The sequence below is a fragment of the Chiloscyllium punctatum genome, chromosome 36, assembly GCF_047496795.1.
Source record: "Chiloscyllium punctatum isolate Juve2018m chromosome 36, sChiPun1.3, whole genome shotgun sequence".
In the NCBI taxonomy this organism is placed as follows: Eukaryota; Metazoa; Chordata; class Chondrichthyes; order Orectolobiformes; family Hemiscylliidae; genus Chiloscyllium; species Chiloscyllium punctatum.
In genome coordinates, this window is record NC_092774.1 from 23,929,657 (window position 1) to 23,953,297 (window position 23,641).

Below are 23,641 nucleotides of genomic sequence, written 5' to 3' on the forward strand. Positions count from 1 at the left end.
ACCTTCTTAACCATCCTGTCCACCAATGATGCAACTTTCAAGGAACGATGTATCTGAATGCCCCTCCACACCCACATTTCTCTGTTTCACAACATGATCCAGCCCCTACCATTAACTGTACAAGTCCTGCCTTTCCTTGTTTTAGGAAAATGCAAGCCCTCCCCTTTATTCATACCTCTCACAGCTAACCGATGAAGCAGCAGTGTTCCGAAAGCAAGTGCTTCCAAATAAACCTGTTGGATTATAACCTGGTGTTGTGTGAATTTTAACTTTGTCCACCCCAGTCCAATACCAGCTCCTCGACATCGTTTCTAGTGAATACAGCCCACCCCTCCCGGTGCTGCCAGTAAGCTTTACAACGCTGATGTAACAACACAGTACCTGCACTCCTGAAACGTTTACAATTTCTAACGATACTAGCTCCTCATTCACTGCTCCATCTGATACACGACATTGGAAACTTAGTGCAGGAGCCTGAAAGAAATGAGGAGCTTTAAAACAAAAACCTCCTGGAGCTCAAAGCTTTTAATGAGAGCTTGAGCCTGGCGGTAAGTTCAGGGAACCTTTATTGTGACACAACTTTGTTACAGCTTCCGATTCCCCAGTAAAAAGGCATGGAAAACGTAGCTGCTTTTTAAACAACTCTGGGTCAAAGTGCGCATACACCACCCCACCTCACTTCCTTTACTACTGGTAACCACCAAGTTGTCCCTTTGTAATTGGAACCTTGGTACAACCTTAATCCAGAGGAAGTATTGCCTCACTCAGCAATTTCAACCCAGACCCTGTCTCCATGTAAGATTCTCTCAGCCCATCTGCTGGGGGAGGGTGGTTGGAGATTTGGGGCAGTGTAGAGTCAACAAGACTGCTGTGGGTCTGGAGTCACCTGTCGGTGAGACCAGGTAAAGGATACAGCGAGGGTGACTGAGTGAATCCTTTCCTCAAAAGGATGTGAGTGAATGAGATGGGATTCACCGCCCCCCCCCCAAACCATGAAAATGGTTTCATTTACAGATTCTGAACTCAAGATTTCCGACAGAATTCCAATTCCACCAACTGCCACAGCAGAATTCATACCCGGGAGTCCCCGGAACTGGGTTGATAGTCCAGTCAATAATGGCACTCAGCCATCACTCCTTCAATCTCCCTGCAATGGCACGTGAACTCGCTGGTGCCTCCACAGGTGGCAGGAGTGGGTGAAACCCTTCCCACACTGAGAGCAGGTGAAGGGCCTCTCCCCAGTGAGGACCCGCTGGTGGGTCAGCAGGGTGGAGGCCCAAGTAAAGCCCTTCCCGCACTTGAGGCAACTGAAGGGCCTCTCCCCGTGTGGACCAGCCGGTGCCTCAGCAGGGTGGAGGCATCACTGAAGGCCTTCTCACAGATGGGGCAGGAGAACAGCCTCTCCCCGGTATGGCTGTGCCAATGAGTCTACAGGGCAGACGGGGCACGAAAGCCTTTCCCATAGTTGCCACACTTCCACGGTTTCTCCATGGGGCGGAATTCCTCAGATTTCTCCATGGCCGTAGCTTCAGCTGCAAACAATCGTGTGTACAGCTCCTCCCCGGCGTGAATTCCTCTTTCCAGGCCGTATAGCTGTTTCAGGCTCCACACACAGTGCGCTGTAACAGTAGAGTCTCTCATCCAGTCCCACTGATGCTGAAAATGTACCGAAACAGGAACCAAAAAGCTTTGCTCCTTCTCACAGAATCATGGTTGAAAATTGTTGCAGTCCCGATGGACTGAGTGACTGTCAGACATTGACGTCAAAGTGAGGACTGCAGACGCTAGACAGTGAGTGTCGAGAAGTGCAGCACTGGAAGAACACAGCAGGTCAGGCAACATCAGAGCAGTAGGAGAGTCTGTTTTGGGCATAAGGCCTTCAGCTGTTCAGTTTGAAACTTCAGATCTCAAATACTCTGTAAAAAGAGATTACAAAAGTCATCACTGTCAGTCCAGGGTAGAAATTCAGAACAGTTAATTCTACTTTCTGCAGAATGTTATTTTCTTTTGTTTCTAGATTAGATTCCCTACACAGTGTGGAAACAGGCCCTTCAGCCCAACAGGTTCATACTGACCCTCCAAAGAGTAACCCACCAAGAACCATTTCCCTCTGATGAATGGACCTAACACTACGGGCAATTTAGTATGGCCAATTCGCCTAAACTGCACATGTTTGGACTGTGGGAGGAAACCAGAGCACCCAGAGAAAACCCACGCAGACACTGGGAGAATGTGCAAACTCCACACAGACAGTCACCCAAGACTGGAATCGAACCCAGGTTCCTGGCGCTGTGAGGCAGCAGTGCTAATCACTGAGCTACAGTGCCATACCCTCCACAAATTTGAAAACACCATGCCACTTACTCTCTTCCCCCTCTGTGCTAACTCATTCTCCTGAAGGTGCTGATTCAGGATCTTACAGGGGCAGAAAAGCAAAGATGTCAAGACTGACATCTCTCTTTCTTTTGGATAACTCCACCTGAAAGTTAATATCTTTCACAACACTGGGATCTGCTGAGAGTGAGCAGGTCTGATTTTGGGAAGCAAAAAAAAGTCTATCAATTCAGGGTGAACCTGCAATGCAGCTTCTTGAGGAACAATCAGACATGAAATGGTTAACATTTTAGGAAGGTGGGAGCAAAATGAGACATCAAGGCATTAACACACACACTTCAGTCAAACTCTTCTGTTCCCAGTAAGGGCAAAACATACTTGAAAGCTGCTCTGAAAGTCCAGTCTTCACAACCACACTTTTGCTTTCACTGAAGACAATTAGCATCAGATAGCACCGAAACAGACCCTTTGGCCCACCTCATTTGAGTTGACCAGATATCCGAAATTAATCAAGTCACATTTGCCAATATTTGGCCCCTATATAGGCCGGGTGTTGGCAGGTGGGACTAAATTGGATTGGCTATCTTGTCGGCATGGACGAGTTGGACCGAAGAGTCCGTTTCCATGCTGTACACCTCTATGATGCCAGTCACATTTGCTATCACTTGGCCCCTATCTGTCTGAACCGTTTGTATTCATGCACCCATCCAGATGCCTTTTAACTGTTGTAATTATACCAGCCCCCACCACTTCCTCCAGCAGCTCATTCCATACATGCACCATCCTCTCTGTGAGAAAGCTGCCCCTGAGATCTCTTTTACATCTCCTCCACCCTCACCTGGAACCTATTACCCTTGAGTTCTGCACTTCCCCATCCCAAAGAAAGAGCCTTGTCTACTTCCTCTATCCATGCCTCCCATGATTTTATAAAAGTCCATAATGTCACCTATCAGACTTTGGCGCGATGTGGAAAACAGCCCGACCCCATCCTTCTGTCCCTCCTCACCCGTGTAATTAAGACACATACCTGAGTTTACAGAGTCTGCTCCCTCCCTGGATTCACTCCAGTTTCTGCAAATGAATAGCTATCCCCCCCCTCCCCTCTCTCTCTCCCACAGGAGAAAGAGTTGCCCAGAGGGAAGGAGCTTCACCCTGAAACTGACAGGGCCACTACCACGTTGTGACGCCATCAATGGGTTGGGGTGGGGTAGGGAACGGGAGAAGGGGCGAGAGAAAGGGGTGGGGTGAGGTCCAGGGCTCAGCCAGCAGTGGGACCCAACACTGTGCCTGCGCTGCCTTGCACAGTTTGCAGAAATTCCCTTCCCTCCAGAGAATCCCCACAGTGTGGAAGCAGGCCACTCGGCCCAACAAGGCCACACCGACCCTCCCAAGAGTAACCCACCCACACCCATTCCCCTACCCCTAGTGCTCGACATTTAGCCCCTGACTAATGCACCTAACCTACACATTCCTGGGCACTATGGGTAATTTAGCAATACCAATCCACCCTAACCTGAACATTCCTCTGCATTATGGGTAATTTAGCGTAACCATTCCCCCCCCCCCCCCCCCCCGCAACCAGGACAAAGTTAAAAATCATAACACCAGGTTATGGTCCAACAGGTTTATTTGGAAGCACTAGCATTTAGAGCGCTGCTCCTTCATTAGGTAGGTATGGAAAATAAGTCACAGAATTTATAGAAAAACTTTATAATGACCTGCCATTGAAATGATATATTGAACAAACCTGGATTGTTAAGTCTTTCATCTTTTCGAATGGGTTGCAGGCATCACCAATATGTAAATCTTGAACTTCCTGTAAGGCACCTTCTTGAGATAACTTAAGGCTTTATAACAAAAAGTGACACTTCAGCTCAGCTGTGCAAAAATATACATTCACTCCCATAGACTTATGTTTGTGTGTGCATGAGAGAGAGAAAATGTCTATTTCCATCCTGAATATCTTTGTATCTATTCGAGAACAAATGCCTCACTTCTGTTGGTGTAAATATTGTTGTAAATCATAGCTGGGTACTTATAATTAGATGTAAGGGAGAGAGTTATCCTCAGGTTGGGCACTGTAAGAATCCTGGGAGACCCCCATTTCTGGTTTACTTCCTAATGAACAAACTTTAAGCATGAGCACCTATTTCTTTCAAATTTGGTTTCATTTTTCTTGTTTGATTCCCCGCTATGATTACACTGTGTGTCTGGATGGTTGACAGGCTGGGAGATTGTGGGTTGGGACTTAATTGACTGAATGCTTTATTGTTCCAGAAGGTATGGGGGGGGGGGGGGGGGGGGGGGGGGAGGTGTCAAAGCTTCAGCAGAAATCCCGCAGAGCTGAGAACACACCGACATCTTACTCCGTGAGAACAGAACAGAGAAATCAGAACCTGAAATCTGACCTGACACCAGCTGACCCTGTGATCAGTGCTTTGATTAGCAGTGCTGAAAACGTGTTGCTGGAAAAACGCAGCAGGTCAGGCAGGATCCAAGGAGCAGGAGAATCGACGTTTTGATTAGCAGTGCCAACCCTCTACCTTTACCTAGTGTCCCATTTGACTACCCCCTCGATATTCAGGATCCAATCCTTGTCATCCTGAAGCCATGTCTCTGTAAGGAGTCTCAGATCATAATTATTCTCTTCGATGTGTGCAGACAATTCATTCACTTTTGTTTCAATGCAGCACACATTCAAACACTGTTTTTAGTTTCAATTTTTGTGATCTTTAGAATCCAGTTTTGATTGCTGATATATTGACTCTCCTTGTCCCTTTCTATCATTCTCTGATGTTAATTCTCCAATCACGACATTGCTCACCGGCCTTGATTTGGATTGGCCAGGCTAAATTGCCCATAGTGTCCAGGGATGTGCAGGTTCGGTGGGTTAGCCGTGTGAAATAGTAATAGAAGCAGGAGTCGGCCCATTTGTCCCGTCTAGCCTGCTCAGCCATTCATTAAGATCATGGCTGATCGATCCATTGTCTCAGCTCCTCCTCCCTGCATTATCCCAACTACCCTTTATTCCCCTACCTTTGCAAAAACCCATCCAACTGTGTCTCAAATATACTTAATTAAGCTGCCTCTACTGCTTCTTTCAGCAGAAAATTCCATAGATTCACTACTCTCCAGGAAACGCAATTCCTCCTCATCTCTGTCCTGAATCTACTCCCCCTAATATTGAGGCCTGGTTTCAGTCATCAGCAGAAATGACTGAATAGGGTAGGGCTTCATCCCACAGTGCAATGAAATCCCACTTTCCACCACAACCTCTGATGTACTCACTCACTCAGTTGCTGTCCCACAAGTGCAAGATTTCACTGCAACTTCTTCTGCTCCTATTAAGGGCAAAACATCTTTGAAAGCTGCTCTGAAACTCCAGCCTTCACAATCACACTTCTGCTTTCACCGAAGGAGATTAGAGTCATACAGAACGGAAACAGACCCTTTGGTCCAGCTTGTCCGGCCAAACAGATATCCTAAATTAATCTAATCCAATTTGCCTGCATGTGCCCTATATCCCTCTGAACGCTTCCTATTCATGTACCAATCCAGATGCCTTTTAAAATTTCCCCTCACCTCAAACATATGCCCTCTAGTTTTGTACTTTCCTACCTTGGGGAAAAGACCTTGGGTATTCACTCTATCCATGCCTCTGATGAATGTCTATAAGGTCACCCCTCAGCCTCCAATGCTCTAAGCAAAATATCCCCAGCCCTTTCAGCCTCTCCCTGTAGCCCGAACCTTCCAACTCTGACAGCAGCCTTGTAAATCTTTTCTGACCCCTCTCAAACTCTCACAACCGGGTGCTCTGGTTTCCTCCCACAGTCCAAAAATGTGTAGGTTCGGTGAATTGGCCGTGCTAGATTACCTGTAGTGTTAGGTGAAGGGGTGAATGTAGGGGAATGGGTCTGCACTTCGGCAGGTCGGTGTGGACTTGTTGGGCCGAAGGACCTGTTTCCACACTGTAAGTGATCTAATCTAATCTAATCTAACCTAATCTTTTTTATAACAGGGAGACCAGAAATGAATGCAGTCTTGCAAATGTGGACTAACCAATGGCCTATACAGCCACAACATGACCTCCCAATTCCTGTAGTCTCTACTCTGACCAATAAAGAAAAGCATACCAAACACATTCTTCACTATCCTGTCTACTGGTGACTCCACTTACAAAGAACTATGAACCTGCACTCCAAGGTCTCTTAGTTCTTCAACACTCCCCTTCACTGTGTCAGTCCTGCCTGGATTACTTGTCCAAGATGCAAACCACACATTTCTCTAAAGTATACTGTCACTCCTTGGTCCATCAGCCCATCCGATCAATTCTAATTCATAGTGAACTCTTTCCTCTCTTATTCGCTCGAAGTTGAAAATCTCCATCCCATACACTCTCCCTGTATTCTCAGTTTGCTCACCTAATCCCTGCCGTACGTTATCCTGAAGGGTCTGGTTAAGCTGATTAACAGGCCCACACTAAGGGGGGTCTAATTGAAACATAAAGAATACTGAATGGCCTGAACAGAGTGGAAGTTGGGAAGATGTTTCCATTGGTTGGAGGGACTAGAACCAGTGAGTACAGCCTGAGAGTAAAGGGAAGACCTTTTAGAATGGAGGTAAGGAGAAACTTCTTCAGCCAGAGATTGGTGAATCTATGGAACTCACTGCCACAGAAGGCTGTGGAGGCCAGGTCACTGAAGATATTTAAGACTGAGATAGAAACGTTCTTGAGTATCAAGATGATGGAGGGTTATAGAGACAAAATGGGAGAATGTGGTTGAGAAACCTATCAGCCATGATTGAATAGCAGAGCAGACTTTGGACGGCCTAATTTCTGCTCCGATGTCTTATGTCTTATTTCCTCCTGCAACATGTATGAGGTGAGGGATGCCATGGTCGTCCCTGCTAATTACACTTGCAGGAAGTGCACCCATCTCCAGCTCCTCCAAGACCGTGTTAGGGAACTGGAGCTGGAGTTGGATGAACTTCAGATCATTCGGGAGGCAGAGGGGGTCATAGATCGGAGCTATAGGGAAGTAATAACTCCAAAGATGGCAGATAGATGGGTGACAGTGAGGGGGACTGGGAGGAAGCAGCCAGTGCAGGGACCCCCTGCGGCCGTTCCCCTCAAGAACAAGTATACCGTTTTGGATACTTGTGGGGGGGACGACTTACCAGGGGTAAGTGACGAGGCTCAGGCCTCTGGCACGGAGCCTGTCCCCGTTACTCAGAAGGGAAGGGTGGAGAAGAGCAGAGCAATAATAATTGGGGACTCGATAGTTCGGGGCACAGATAGGCGGTTTTGTGGGAACGAGAGAGACTCACGTTTGGTATGTTGCCTCCCAGGTGCAAGGGTACGTGATGTCTCTGATCGTGTTTTCCGGGTCCTTAAGGGGGAGGGGGAGCAGCCTGAAGTCGTGGTCCATATTGGCACCAATGACATAGGTAGGAGGAGTGCTGAGGATGTTAGACAGGCTTTTAGGGAGCTAGGTTGGAAGCTCAGAGCTAGAACGAACAGAGTTGTTGTCTCTGGTTTGTTACCCGTGCCACGTGATAGAGAGTCGAGGAATAGGGAGAGAGAACAGTTAAATGCGTGGCTACAGGGATGGTGCAGGAGGGAGGGATTTCGGTACTTGGATAACTGGGGTTCTTTCTGGGGAAGGTGGGACCAATATAAACAGGATGGTCTGCACCTGAACCTGAGGGGCACCAGTATCCTTGGGGGGAGGTTTGCTAGTGCTCTTGGGGGGGTTTAAACTAACTCTGCAGGGGCATGGGAACCCAGACTGTAGCTTTAGGGTGCAGGACCTGGAGTGTAGGGAGGTTAGGAATATGGCATCAATCTTAAAGGAGGGTGCCTGTAAACAGAAGAGTGGCTTGAAGTGTGTATACTTTAATGCCAGAAGTATACGAAATAAGGTAGGTGAACTTGCAGCATGGGTTGGTACCTGGGACTTCGATGTTGTGGCTATTACGGAGACATGGCTAGATCAGGGACAGGATTGGCTGTTGCAGGTTCCAGGGTTTAAATGTTTTAGTAGGGTCAGAGGTGGGGGTAAAAGAGGGGGGGGGGTGTGGCTTTGCTTGTCAAAGATAGTATTACAGCGGTGGAAAGGAAGATGGACGAAGATTTGCCATCTGAGGTAGTTTGGGTTGAGGTTAGGAATAGGAGAGGTGAGGTCACCCTGTTAGGAGTCTTTTACAGACCTCCTAATAGTCCTAGAATCGTTGAAGAAAGGATTGCGAAGATGATTCAGGAGAAGAGTGACAGTAATAGGGTGGTTGTTATGGGGGACTTTAACTTTCCTGATATTGATTGGGAGAGCTATAGCTCAAGTTCGTTAGATGGGTCAGTGTTTGTCCAATGTGTGCAGGAGAGTTTCCTGACACAATATGTAGATAAGCCAACAAGAGGTGAGGCCATACTGGATTTTGTTCTGGGTAACGAACCAGGCCAGGTATTAGAACTAGAGGTAGGTGAGCACTTTGGGGACAGTGACCACAATTCGGTGATTTTTACTCTAATGATGGAGAGGGATAAGTGTGTACTACAGGGCAAGAGTTATAGCTGGGGGCAGGGAAATTATAATGCGGTGAGGCATGACTTAGGATGTGTGGATTGGAAATGTAGATTCCAAGGCAAGAGCGTAATTCATATGTGGAACTTGTTCAAGGAGCAACTATTGAGTGTCCTTGATAAGTACGTACCTATCAGGCAGGGAGGAAAGGGTTGTGTGACGGAGCCGTGGTTTAATAAGGAATTGGAATCCCTTGTTAAATGGAAGAGGGCGGCCTTTGTAAAGATGAGGCGTGAAGGTTCAATAGGGGCGATTGAGAGTTATAAGGTAGCCCGGAAGGACCTGAAGAGAGAGCTAAGAGCAGCAAGGAGGGGACATGAAAGGTCCTTAGTTGGTAGGATTAGGAAAAACCCTAAGGCTTTCTATAGATATGTTAGGAATAAAAGAATGACTAGGGTAGGACTAGGTCCAATCAAGGATAGTAATGGGAAGTTGCATGTGGAGGCTGAAGAGATTGGGGAGGCACTGAATGAATACTTTTCGTCAGTATTCACTCAGGAACAGGACATTGTTGTCGATATGAATACTGAGGCACGAATAAGTAGAATGGATGGCTTTGAGATATGTAGAGAAGAGGTGTTGGAAATTCTGGCAAGGGTGAAAATAGATAAGACCCCTGGGCCTGATGGCATTTATCCTAGGATTCTCTGGGAAGCAAGGGAGGAGATTGCAGAGCCATTGGCCTTGATTTTTGTGTCCTCTTTGTCTACAGGAGTAGTGCCAGAGGACTGGAGGCTAGCAAACGTGGTTCCCTTGTTCAAGAAGGGGAGTAGGGATAACCCTAGTAACTATAGGCCAGTGAGTCTCACTTCTGTTGTGGGCAAAGTCTTAGAGAGAATTGTAAGGGATAAGATTTATGCACATCTGGATAAGAATAATGTGATCAAGGATAGTCAGCATGGTTTTGTGAAGGGCAGGTCGTGCCTCACAAACCTTATTGAATTCTTTGAGAAGGTGACTAAGGAGGTAGATGAGGGGAAAGCGGTAGATGTGGTATATATGGATTTTAGTAAGGCGTTTGATAAGGTCCCCCATGGTAGGCTACTGCAGTAAATACAGAGATATGGCATTGAGGGTGAATTGGAGGTTTGGATTAGGAATTGGCTGGCTGGAAGAAGACAGAGGGTAGTAGTTGATGGCAAAGGTTCATCTTGGAGTGCCGTCACTAGCGGTGTTCCGCAAGGATCTGTTTTGGGACCATTGCTGTTTGTCATTTTTATAAATGACCTGGAGGAAGGGTTAGAAGGTTGGGTGAGCAAGTTTGCGGATGATACGAAAGTCGGAGGAGTTGTAGACAGTGAGGAAGGATGTGGCAGGTTACAGCGGGATATAGAGAAGCTGCAGAGCTGGGCAGAAAGGTGTCAAATGGAGTTCAATGTAGCTAAGTGTGAGGTGATTCACTTTGGTAAGAGTAACAAAAAGATGGGGTACTGGGCTAATGGTCGGATACTTGGTAGTGTGGAAGAGCAGAGGGATCTTGGTGTCCATGTACACAGATCTCTGAAAGTTGCCACCCAGGTAAATAGTGCAGTGAAGAAGGCATATGGCGTACTGGCTTTTATTGGTAGAGGAATTGAGTTCCGGAGTCCTGAGGTCATGCTGCAGTTGTATAAGACTCTGGTGCGGCCGCATCTAGAATATTGTGTGCAGTTTTGGTCGCCATACTATAGGAAGGATGTGGAGGCACTGGAACGGGTGCAGAGGAAGTTTACCAGAATGTTGCCTGATATGGTAGGAAGATCCTATGAGGAAAGGCTGAGGCACTTGGGGTTGTTTTCATTGGAGAAAAGAAGGTTTAGGGGTGACTTGATAGAGGTGTACAAGATGATTAGGGGGTTAGATAGGGTTGACAGTGAGAACCGTTTTCCACGTATGGAGTCAGCTATTACAAGGGGGCATAGCTTTAAATTAAGGGGGTGTAGATATAGGACTGATGTTAGGGGTAGGTTCTTCACTCAGCGAGTCGTAAGTTCATGGAATGCCCTGCCAGTAGCAGTGGTGGACTCTCCCTCTTTATGGGTATTTAAGCGGGCATTGGATAGGTATATGGAGGATAGTGGGTTAGTGTAGGTTAGGTGGGCATTGATCGGCGCAACATCGAGGGCCGAAGGGCCTGTACTGCGCTGTATTCTTCTATGTTCTATGTTTTATGTTCTATGTTCTCTTGCTGTCCTGGACACAGTGTGAGAGAATTGGAAGCAGGAGTAGGCCATTTGGTCTTTCAAGCCTGCACCAACATTCAACAGATTGGTTGTGAATCTGCCGACATCAAGCTGAATAGGCTGGGACTTACTCACTGGACCACATGAGGTTGAGAGGTGACCTTACAGAGGTTTATAAAATCATGAGGGGGATAGATGAGGTGACCGCTGGGTATCCTTTCCCTAGGGTGGGGGGTTTCAAGATTAGGCAGTAAATTTGAAGGTGAGAGGAGAAAGATTTTAAAAAGGCAGGAGGGGCACCTTTTCTTTTACACAGAGTGGTTTGTGTGTGGAATGAATGTCCAGAGGAAGTGGTAAATGCAGGTCCAGTAACAACATTTAAAAACCATTTGAATAAGTACATGAATAAGGAAGGTTTGGACGGATATGGGTCAAACATAGCAGGTGGGACTAGTTTAGTTTGTGAATATAGTTGGCATGGACTATTTGGACTGAAGGGTCTGTTTCTGTGCTGTATGGCTCTGTAACTGTTCTATATTGGTCTTAAAATCATTTTCTTGTCTTCCCCCATTGACATCCACTTTTTTGTTGTTCCAAAATCAGATGAACTCAGCCTTGAATAATATTCAATGACACCCTAACTGCAGGAAGATATTCCCACTTCTGAACTCTATTCCTGTTGCTAATATACCACTTGCCTTGCTAATTGCTTACTGCACCTGTCTGACAACTGGCAGTGACTGGTGTAGAAGGACATTGATCATTTGTACATCCATACATCATTCTTGATGAAGGGATCATGCCCGAAACGTCAAATCTCCTGCTCCTGGATGCTGCCTGACTTACTGTGTTTTCCCAGTGCCACACTTTGACTCGGATCTCCAGCATCTGCAGTTCTCCCTTTCTCCACATCTCAATACATCAACGTTTAAACAATACATCTCCTTTCTGCTTTTTTTCCACAGCAATGGCTATTACTTCACATCGTGTTACTACATTTGCTATGTGTTTGTCAATTGTGGTCTTCTCTACATCGGGGATACAGAGCGTAAACTGCGGAATAGTTCGCTGGTCATCGCAGCCAGGTCCACAGAGGCCAACCAGACCTCCCAGTCACCATCCATTTTAATTCCCCTTCCCACTCCCTTTCTGACATGACCATCTTAGGCCGCCTCCTTTGCCACAACAAACCATACCACAAATTGGGGGAACAATGCCTCATCTTCCGCCCGGGCAGCCTAGTGCCTGCAGAACTCAACATCGAGTTCTCCAATTTCAAATAATCTCCCTTTCCATCCCCCGACTCCCTTCTCAGCCCCGTATCCCTCATTTCCACTCCTTCCTGCCACCAACCCGATCTCTTCCTCCCATTGAATAATCAGGTTGTATCCTCTCCCTGTCTTCATCTATCCCCACTTTAGCCCCCGGCCCCGGCACCTACCTCCAATCCTGAAGAAGGGTTACATCTGAAACATCGACTTCTCCACTTCCTGATACTGCCTGGTTTGCTGTGTCCTTCCAGCCTCCTGCCTGTCTATTTTGCCAATTGAGACACAGACCTGCACCACGTTTCCAGAGTCTGTCACCTCCCGGATTCACTCCCTTTCCTTTCGGTCACTGCAAGTCAACAAATGAACTCCAGAATGAAAAAGAAATGGAAAAGGGGGCGGAAAAGAGAGTGCCGTCCTCACAGATCTTGGACAGAGGAAAGATTTTGCAGTCTGGGTGAAGCTCAATGTTGATTCAGAAAGAGAGGAGCAGGAGTAGCACCTTCAGAAACTCATGGTCGATCTTCCGCATTCAGACAATGGGCTGGCTCTGATTGGCAGGAGGACCAGTCTCCTTCCGGTCCTCCCTGGTTTCCTATTGGGCCATCAGAGGAAGGTCGCGCGTTTTTTTCAGTTTTGCTGACACCGGAAAGCATACGTAGTCCGCTCACTGCGGGTGCTGGTGTTTTCAGAGTCCAGATGCCAATTGGGAAAAAAGGGGTAAAGCCACAATTTGTTTTTCCCTGTGATTCGACATTTTAATGCTTTTGTAATCAGTCTGGCTGCTCAACCTTTATGCGTCTTTTCCCCTGGGTAGGGGCGTGAGTCCAGAACTGGACGGCAGAGGTTTAGGGTGAGAGGGGAAAGATTTCTGATGGGCAACCTTTTTGCATAGAGGGCGGTGCATGTATGGAATGAGCTGCCAGAGGAAGTGGTGGAGGCTGGTACAATGATAATGTTTAAAATGCACCTGCATGGGAATATGAATAGGAAAGATTCAGAGGGATAAGGGGCCAAATGCTGGTAAATGGGTCACTAGATTAATTTCGGATATCTGGTCGGCGTGGACCGAAGGGTATGTTTCTGTGCTCTGTGACTCTATTTCAAGATAGTCGGAATCTACTTCACAAGACTAGGACTCGGCCATTCACCCCTTTACAGTCAAGATTAGAATTCAGCTGGAAAAGCACAGCAGGCCAGGCAGCAACTGAGACCCAGGAAAATCGATGTTTCGGCCAGGAGCCCTTCATTCCTGTCGGGGGCAGAGTGTGGGGGGAGAGAGAGACTGGGTGGGGGGTACAGAGGGTGGTACAGAGAGAAAGAGAATGAGTGGGCTTGATAGAGAGATTGGACGGGGGGAGAAGTGGGAGCTGGCACGGGGCAGGGTGACACTAGGTACACGGATACACAAGATGGCCGCTGAGCCATCCGTTGGCCAACTTGACACACAAAAAGGCCCCTGGATCACAATACGGAGAGATACAGCAGAGCAGGTACAGATACTGCCTGGGCCGACCACAATACCAGCACAATGAACTCACAACCCCAGTTGTGAGTTGGGGGAGACAATACTCATGAGTAATTAACACTGCCCGCCGAAGTGTCTGGGTCCAGACAACACCTCTTACAGAAATGCTAACAGCTTGATACAGACTCAATACCAAATGCTAATAGCCAGGGCTGCAGGAATCCCCCTTCTCAGGAAGAGCAATTAGCGCCCATTACTACAACAATGGATTTCCATGCAGACATTGAAATTGACAATGTCTGCACTGAAATTGAAAAGACTGCGGAAGTTAACAGGGGCTGTGCTGGAACTGACAAAGACTGTATCGAAACTGTCAATGATTCTGCAATGATTACCATAAACAAATCATGTGAGGGGCATGGATAGGATAAATAGACAAAGTCTTTTCCCTGGGGTCGGGGAGTCCAGAACGAGAGGGCATAGGTTTAGGGTGAGAGGGGAAAGATACAAAAGAGACCTAAGGGGCAACTTTTTCACGCAGAGGGTGGTGCGTGTATGGAATGAGCTGCCAGAGGATGTGGTGGAGGCTGGTACAATTACAACATTTAAGAGGCATTTGGATGGGTATATGAATAGGAAGGGTTTGGAGGGATATGGGCCGGGTGCTGGCAGGTGGGACTAGATTGGGTTGGGATATCTGGTCGGCATGGACGGGTTAGACCGAAGGGTCTGTTTCCATGCTGTACATCTCTATGACTCAATGTTACAAAGAGAATAATCTCATCACTGATCGATTGTATCATAAGATGCATAAAAGTTTCTAGACATTTGCTCCGGCTTGAGAGAAGACCCACAGCTGACACTGTGTTGTTGGTGTCTTTCTCTCCCCTGAGCTCCGGTATTTCATTATGCAATAAACTCTGTCATTGAACCCCAATTCTGACTCTGAGCCTAGTGTTTTTCCCACAACAGGGGAGAGAGAATGGGTGGGGGTGGCAGATGGTGGGGGTGGGGTGGGAGGGAGAAAGAAAGAATGGGTGGTGGGGGACTGGAAGAATGGACATGGGATAGAGGGTGTGATGAGAAAGAATAGATGGGGGCAGAGAGTGGGTAGGAGGACTGGAAAGGAGGCAGAGGGTGGGGAGAAAAACAACAGGGGTGCAGAGGGTTGAGTGAGAGAGAATGAACAGGGTGGTCGGAGTATAGAGGGAGAATGGACAAGATGCTGGGGATGGAGAGAGAATGCACAGGGGGAGCTGTGGGTGGTGGGGGGAATGGACAGGGGGCGCAGTGAGTGACAAAGATCAAAAAGGTTCATGAAAGTCAACACTTCTGTTTCTAGAACAGAAAAGCTTGCACTGGAGACTCCCAAAAGAGGGGTGTCTTGTGTGTATTCCTCAATTAGTTTTGAAATATTGTTTGTGTGTCTTAATTGTTAAGCCATACCGGGCACATAGAAAACTGGCTATGGTTGTTGGAGGTCAGTCATCACAGTTCCAGGACGGTCTCTGCAGGAATTCATAGGGTAGTGTCTTAGGCTCAACCATCTTCATCAATGACCATCCTCTATCATAAGGTCAGTGGTGGAAATATTCGCCAATAATTGCACAATGTTCAGCACGATTCACATCTCCTCACAAACTTCAGTTTGAAATGCAACAAGACCTTAACAACATCCAATGGGCAGACGAGTGGGAAGTAACATTTATGCCACGCCAATGCCAAACAATGACTCATCCCTAAAAGAGATAAATTGACCACTGCCCCGTGATATTCAATAGTGTTACTGTCACTAAACACCCCGCTATCAACATCCTTGGGGTTTACCATTGACCAGAAACTCAACTAGACTAATCACAGCCACAACGACAACAAGAACAGGTTACAGGTGGCTCAGTGGTTAGCACTGCTGCCTCATAGCACCAGAGACCTAGGTTCAATTGCTGCCTCGGGTAACTGTCTGTGTGGAGTTTGCACATTCTCCCCGTGTTTGTGTGGGTTTCCTCCGGGTGCTCCGGTTTCCTCCCACAGTGCAAAGATGTGCAGGTTAGGTGAATTGGCCATGCTAAATTGCCCATAGTGTTGGGTGTATTCGTCAGGGATAAATACAGGGTAGGGGAATGTGTGTGGGTGGGTTGCTCTTCGGAGGGTTGGTGTGGGTTTGTTGGGCTGAATGGTCTGTTTCCATAATGTAGGTAATCTAATCAGGTCAGGAATACTGCGGCAAGTAACTCACCTCCTGACTCCCCAAAAGCTGTCCATCCTCTACAAGGCAAAAGTCAGCAGTGTAATGAAATACTCTCCCACCAGCTTGAATGGGTGCGCTTCAACAGCATGCAAACAGCTTGATACCATTCAGTACAAAGTCGCCCGCTTGATTGGAACCATCTCCACATACATCCCCTCCCTCTGCCCCACTGTTGAGAATCAGTGGTGTGTCCGATCTACAAGATGCACCACAGAAATTCACCAAAGATACTTAGAAAATACCTTCCATACCACAAACCACTTCCATTTAGAAGGACTGGGACAACAGATACTTGGGAACAGAAGCTCTTGCAAGTACCCCTCTAAGCCACTCTCCATCTTGACTTGGAAGCAACTTGCTGTTCCTTTAGTGTCGCTGGAGCTAAATCCTGGAATTCCCTCCATAAGGGCATTGTCGGTCACCGTATAGCATGTGGGCCACAGCAGTTGAAGAAGGCAGGTCACCACCACCTTCTCAAGAGGAAATAAATGCTGGGCAGCCAGAGATGCCCATGCACCTTGAATAACTTTTAATAAATGATTGAAACAGAGGGTTGGAACCCGCAAATTTAAAAAAAAATCGACGTTCAGGTGGAACAGGTGTTGGGCTTTGATTCAGTCCTTATTTGAGGACAGATAATAGACAATAAGCAATAGACAATAGGTGCAGGAGTAGGCCATTCTGCCCTTTGAGCCTGCACCACCATTCAATATGATCGTGGCTGATCATCCTTAATCAGTATCCTGTTCCTGCCTTATCTCCATAGCCCTTGATTCCACAATCCTTGAGAGCTCTATCCAACTCTTTCTTAAATGAACCCAGAGACTGGGCCTCCACTGCCCTCTGGGACAGAGCATTCCACACAGCCACCACTCTCCGGGTGAAGTAGTTTCTCCTTATCTCTGTCCTAAATGGTCTACCCCGTATTTTTAAGCTGTGTCCTCTGGTTCGGCACTCACCCATCAGCAGAAATGTGTTTCCTGCCTCCAGAGTGTCCAATCCTTTAATAATCTTATATTTCTCAATCATATCCCCTCTCAATCTTCTAAACTCAAGGGTATACAAGCCCAGTCGTTCCAGTCTTTCAGTGTAAGGTAATCCTGCCATTCCAGGAATTGACCTCGTGAACCTACATTGCACTCCCTCAATATCCAGAATGTCTTTCCTCAAATTTGGAGACCAGAACTGCACACACTACTCCAGGTGTGGTCTCACCAGGGCCCTGTGCAGCTGCAGAAGAACCTCTTTGCTTCTATACTCAATCCCTCTTATTATGAAGGCCAGCATGCTATTAGCCTTCTTCACTACCTGCTGTACCTGCATGCTTACCTTCATTGACTGGTGTACAAGAACACCCAGATCTCTCTGTACTGCCCCTTTACCTAAATTGATTCCATTGAGGTAGTAATCTGCCTTCCTGTTCTTAGCACCAAAGTGGATAACCATACATTTATCCACATTAAACTGCATCTGCCATGCATCTGACCACTCACCTAACTTGTCCAGGTCACCCTGTAATCTCCTAACATCCTCATCACATTTCACCCTGCCACCCAGCTTTGTATCATAAAGAGCGATGTGCTGACACTGACCTGGAAATAGAGTTTAGAGTTGAACACCTGTAGCGTTTCACTCAGTGTAACAATGTAAAATCGATTAAAGATTGGTTTATGATGTGTACGTTACCAACGCATGGAAAAGGACGATTAAGAAGGCATGTGGCACTCTTGATTTCATGTCTGTAATGGCCGATGTAGTCCCCACAATCCCAGGCGATCCAGGAACCACTCTATCGGCCGTGAGCAATGTTCATGGTGCGCATGTGTGAAATGAGTGGGGCCCCACCCCTCATCGTTCTGATGGACGGGGAGACCAACCTTTGGGAATCCCTGGACGACCGGAAGGAGACTGGTCCTCCTGCCAATCAGAGCCCCCCCATTGTCTGAATGCGGAAGTTGGACCACGAGCTTCGGAAGTTGCTGTTGCTCCTCTCTCTCTCTCTGAAAGAAGATTGAACTTCACCCCAGACTGCAACTTCCTTCCTCTGTTTAACATCTGTGAGGACGGCACTCTTTTTTTTCACCCCCTTTTCCATTTTTTTTCTCATCCTTGGGTTCAGTTGTTGGTCTGTAGGAGCTGAGGGAAAAAGAAAGTCAATCGAGGGGAAGGGACAGACTCTGGAAAATGTTGGTCTAGATCTGTGTCTATTAATGTTTGACAGGCTTTGTTTCCTCAGCTTGACACATTTACTTGTCTGGCAAAAATGGGTGGCCCCTTGATCCATGCTGGGACTGGAAATAGATTATGCTGTGGGTGACTTGCTTGTAGTAGTCCAATTTAGATATGTAATCATGACACAAAAACCTTGGGTTATTACTATTCATTCAGGAGCTCACAGGGAGAGCTAAGTCAACCTAATGGTCACAAGTCACTCCAATGAGAAAGAGAGAGTTGTGTGATAATTTAACAATTAGCAGTGTCTAGACAGTGTTGGTTAGTAGCTGATAGCAGTAGCTGATAACTATATAATAGGTCCTTGCAAAGAGAAGAATATTCCCATGCAAGGAAAGAATGTGTTTAACAGGTAGCAGTACAGCTGCAAGGCCGACTGTCTCTGATGAACCTGGAAAAGACAATCTTATCCTGGAAACAAGCTTGAGCAAGCAGGCACTGAGCTGAGATTGAAAATGGATTCCAGGTTTTTAATATGTGACAAAATGGCTGACCAGAATGCAATAATTCTCCCACAATTCCTTCTTTCTTTTCACCAAATCAGGAGGGCAGTTCAGAGGAACCGGCAAAAGGAGGGACGTAGCGGACCCAGAGGTGTGTGTTGGTGGTGGGGGTTTAGAATCGCCTAGGTAACTGTCATAGTCAGGGTCACCAGGATCGAGAGAGTGAGAGTCAGTGAAACCATCCATTGGTGGGGGAATGTCAGAAAAGGTTTTTCCTTCACTTTAAGGCTGGGCACCCGGGTCTTAGTCTCTCCTCCCAATGGAATCATCTTCCTAATGTCTACTCTGTCCAGGTCATTCAATATTCTGTATGTTTCAATTAGATTCCCCCTGAATGTGGGTCTGCTAATCAGCGTGAACCAGACCCTTTAGGATATGGTACAGCAGGGATTACGTTCATCAAATTGAGAATGGAGGGAGAGTGTGTGGATGGAGATTTTCAGCTTCAAGGGAATAAGAGAGGAAAACTGTTTGGTATAAATTAGAATTTACCTGATGGGCTGAGGACTGGCAGATGGAGTTTAATTTAGAGAAATGTGAGGTTTTGCATTTTAGTCAAGCAATCCAGGCAGGACTGGCACAGTGAAGGGGAATGTTGCAGAATAAAGAGACCTTGGAGTGCAGGTTCATAATTCCTTGAAAGTGGAGTCTCAGGTGGACAGGTTAGTGAAGGCGGCGTTCGGTATGAAGATGAAGAGGAGCTCCTTTTTCTGTTGAGTAGTGAATCTATCGAATTCTTTGCCGAAGAAAGCAGTAGAGGCAGCTTCATTAAGTATAGTCAAGACACAGTTGGATGGGTTTTTGCATGGTCGGGGAATTAAGGGATTACTTGTGACATGCAGGGAGGAGGAGCTGAGACAATGGATAGATCAGGCACGATAATAACGAATGGTGGAGCTACTGGACAGGTCAAATAGCCTACTCCTGCTTCTATTACTATGAAACTATAACCCTACATTTCCCATGGTTAACCCACCTAACCTGCACATCCTGGACACTATGGGCAATTTAGCCTGGCCAATCCAAATCAAGGCCGGTGAGCAATGTAGTCATGTGGGAAATTAACATCAGAGGACAATAGAAAGGGACAAGGAGAGTAAATATACCAGCAATCAAAACTGGATTCTAAGGATCACAAAAATTGAAACTAAAAACGGTGTGTCTGAATGTGTGCTGCATTGTAACAAAAGTGAATGAATTGACTGCACACATTGAAGAGTATAATTATGGTCTGAGACTCCTTACAGAGACATGGCTTCAGGATGACAAGGATTGGATCCTGAATATCAAGGGCGTAGTCAAATAGGAAGCTAGGTAAAGGCAGAGGGTTGGCACTGCTAATCAAAGCACTGATCACAGGGTAGTCTGGTGTCAGCTCGGATTTCAGGTCCTGATTTCTCTGTCCTCTGCTGATCTCCCTGTTCCCACAGAGTATGATGTCGGTCTGTTCTCAGCTCTGCTGGATTTCTGCTGAAGCTTTTACGCCTCTTTACAGCTTCCAGAACAATAAAACGTTCAGTCAATCGAAAGCCAACCCACAATCTCCCAGGCTGTCAACCATCCAGACACATAGTGTAGCCATAGCAGGGAATCAAAGAAGAAAAACGAAACAAACTTAGAATAAAATAAATGCTTAATGTTTGTTCATTAGGAAGTAAACCAGAAATAGGGGTCTCCCAGGATCCTGATGTCTACTACATGAATTCTGTCTCCCTTAGATGTAACTGTTAGTGCTGTTGGAACAAAGTAACTCGTGTGCCAAATCATTTAAAGCAAAGTAGTCAGGAGAGGAGACCTTGAGCAATTAACTAGCTTTATTCATTGCCATTGGGAAGACCTATTTGGAGTACGTTGGACTTTGTGTTGAATAATGAAATACAGAATGTTACAAGTTTTATGATAAAACACAAGCCTACTGTCCATTAATTATGCAACGGAGGGGCAGTTGTAAGGTTCACATTTCTTAATGTCTGCAAAACTGAATGTTATCTTCTACTGCAGGTTTAGCTCGGCTCGAATCACCAATAAGGAACAGAGGGAAACAATCCATCATTCTATGAAGCAGCACAGTCTAATGGTCTGAGGAGCAGAGACAGCCCGCAGCTGCAAGGTCAGGCTATCAAAACAGAATTCCTTAGCCACAGCTCAGACAGCATTATGTTAGCAGACTACATTTTACTGCTAACATTGCTTTGTGACAAAATGACTTCCACGCAGTTTTGTGTCAATTTTGGTCAAATTCTCCCACAATCTCTCCTTTTTTTTTATTAAAAAGAAGAGATTGGGGGTGTCAGCAAAAGGGGAATTATACCCAGAGCAAGAGGGATTGTCAGGGGGTTGTGGTTGGAGATCAGACAGATAGTCCTCTGGTTAGTAAGGACAGGGGCAGAAGGCTCCAGGGATTGGGAGTCATCATCAGGGGTTTCATCAGGAAGGGGAAATCTCGGCAACTGGGAGATCACTGGAGAGGAGGGCCACAACAATGAACTGAGCCGAGCGCAGGATTGTCTGTGGGGTGACTTTGATCTTCAGTTGAGCAGTTCCAAAGGCAGGGGAAAGAAAGGTGCAAGTTGGTTAAATTCTATAAGGGCTCGCTTGGTGCAAGTTTGGGATGAATGGGAATATGGGCACATACCAGCAGCTAGAGTGGTTGACCTTCTGTGTAGAAAGAAGAGTATTAACCTGTAATTCCCGTTTACTAGAGGTTATCAGGTCCAATCAAACATAGTTCATGAAAGAAAGCTAAGAAAGAACGCAGTGAAAGGCAGAATGATCAGGCTGAGCCATTCACGGATGAAGGCTGAAGATCTATCTCTGACGGGGTCTTCTGTGTTCCTCCAGGAGGTGGCGCTCTTTTGCATTCTGTTGTGTGTGTCCATGCGGCCTCCCTTGACCTTGACTGCTGAATGGGTGACCAACAGGACTAGGAATGGGCCCTTCCATCTCGGCTCCAATATGCCCGGTACTAATTCTTAGGCTTGGCGTACCTGTGAATGCAAACTTTGAAGAGTTTTGGTTAATTGATGCAAATATTTTGCATTTGTCCAACACTATAGTGGCAGCTGTTTCAATCATTGGGATGGTTTTGATTCATCTATTAAATACATCTACTCTTATTAGACAATATTCATAACAACGTACGCAACAATTCTATATGAGCCGGTTGTAGACAGGTAAAAAGGCCCACTAGGCAAGGAAGTGGTTAACCAAGACAGGGCAGCCCTCTTACAGCATGCATATTGTTTATTTACAAATTAAACACTCTTCAGCTCTTTTCCTCGCTACTTTCTGAAAATCTGGGTGCCACCAAGTTTGTAACAGAGTATTAACCGTTCCCTCCCTGCCCAAGTGTGTACAATATTGCATATATTCAAATGAAATAGGCAGCAGCAAAGAAGGAACACAAACCAGTCCATCAGGGGTCACCCACATTTTGGTTTGGGTGTGGAGGGAGTACCCTATTTGAGGCCATAGTTTGTGTTCTTCTTCAGGGGCGTCCCCTGTGATTTCAGCACCATACCCAGGCAAATGTGCATTCAAACCAGATTACAAAGTGTTAACCTTTATGCAACCTGGAGGGTTTCGGCACTGAGTTGAAAAGTGTGGTGCTGGAAAAACACAGCAGGCCAGGCAGCATCCGAGGAGCAGGAGAATTGACGCTTCGGGCATAAGCCCTTCTTCAGGCCCGAAACATCGATTCTCCTGCTCCTGGGATGCTGCCTGGCCTGCTGTGATTTTCCAGCACCACATTTTTCAACTCTGGTCTCCAGCATCTGCAGTCCTCACTTGCTCCTCGGTGTCGGCACTGTGTCAGTCTCTCCCTGTCTGTCACTCTCTATGCCTGCCGATGTGCCTCTCTCTTTTTGTGCTTGTCTCTCTCTCTCTCTCTCTCTGCCTGCATACCTCTTTCTCTCTCTTCCTGCCAGCGCGTCTCTCTCTCTGCCTGCCTGTTCCTCTCTCTCTACCTGCATGCCTCTCTCTGCAATATTTTCCAACTTTCTTCGAATCTCAGTTTCAGTATTTGTTTATTCCTTCCTTCCAAGGGTAATGAGACACTCTCATTCCAGAACAGTCCAAGTTCAGGAGTTGAGCCTCATAAATCCTGGCTGTGACACATAGCTGCCTAACCAACTGTGCAAACTCTAAATACCTCTCAGCTGTTCCATTTGCAAATTGAACACTGTTTTCAAGGCAAGTTTTTGGGCGGCACGGTGGCACAGTGGTTAGCACTGCTGCCTCACGGCGCCAGAGACCCGGGTTCAATTCCCGTCTCAGGCGACTGTGTGGAGTTTGCACATCCTCCCCGTGACAGTCCAAAAATGTGCAGGTCAGGTGAATTGGCAATGCTAAATTGCCCGCAGTGTTAGGTGAAGGGATAAATGTAGGGGAATGGGTCTGGGTGGGTTGCGCTTTGCCGGGTCGGTGTGGACTTGTTGGGCCAAAGGGCCTGTTTCCACACTGTAAGTAATCCAATCTAATCTAATCAAGCTGTTAGTGTCTCTGCATTAGTCCACAACCCAGGGGAAATACAACAGAGTATTTAATAGTTGCCCACTGCGTCGTGTATGCCAAATTTATTCAAGTCTGGACATTATACTTATTGCAGAATTTTACTAGCCAATTAAAACGAATGTTGGGCATTTGAATGGATCGGTGGCATTTTGAAGCCTGCCGCAGACATCAGTGTAGCTCCAGGTCTTATCAAAGAAGGTTTCACCAGCCATAACCCTGGGGCAAGCAAATTCTTTATTACTCATTTTTTAAAGCATAAGCTGCTCTCAGCAGCATTACGTCAGGACACTCTCACTAGTATCTTGTGGCTGAGTAGCGAGAATTGTATCACCA

The 23,641-nt window shown here is 46.6% G+C and overlaps 1 protein-coding gene and 1 long non-coding RNA gene across 2 annotated transcripts in view; one reads left to right on the forward strand and one right to left on the reverse strand.

The window, feature by feature from the left end:
* LOC140460039 (uncharacterized) overlaps positions 1-23,641 on the forward strand; it is a 69,668-nt gene that overhangs the window by 26,426 nt on the left and 19,601 nt on the right. The window contains exon 6 of the mRNA XM_072554446.1: positions 12,043-12,148. Coding sequence (XP_072410547.1) covers positions 12,043-12,148 — 106 coding nt within the window. The remainder of the gene's footprint in view (positions 1-12,042; positions 12,149-23,641) is intronic.
* Positions 550-12,873, reverse strand: LOC140460274 (uncharacterized). Its single transcript, XR_011953945.1, has 3 exons — positions 12,769-12,873; positions 4,082-4,181; positions 550-1,916 (listed from the first exon to the last, which is right to left on the reverse strand). It is a non-coding gene; the product is annotated as an uncharacterized lncRNA (long non-coding RNA).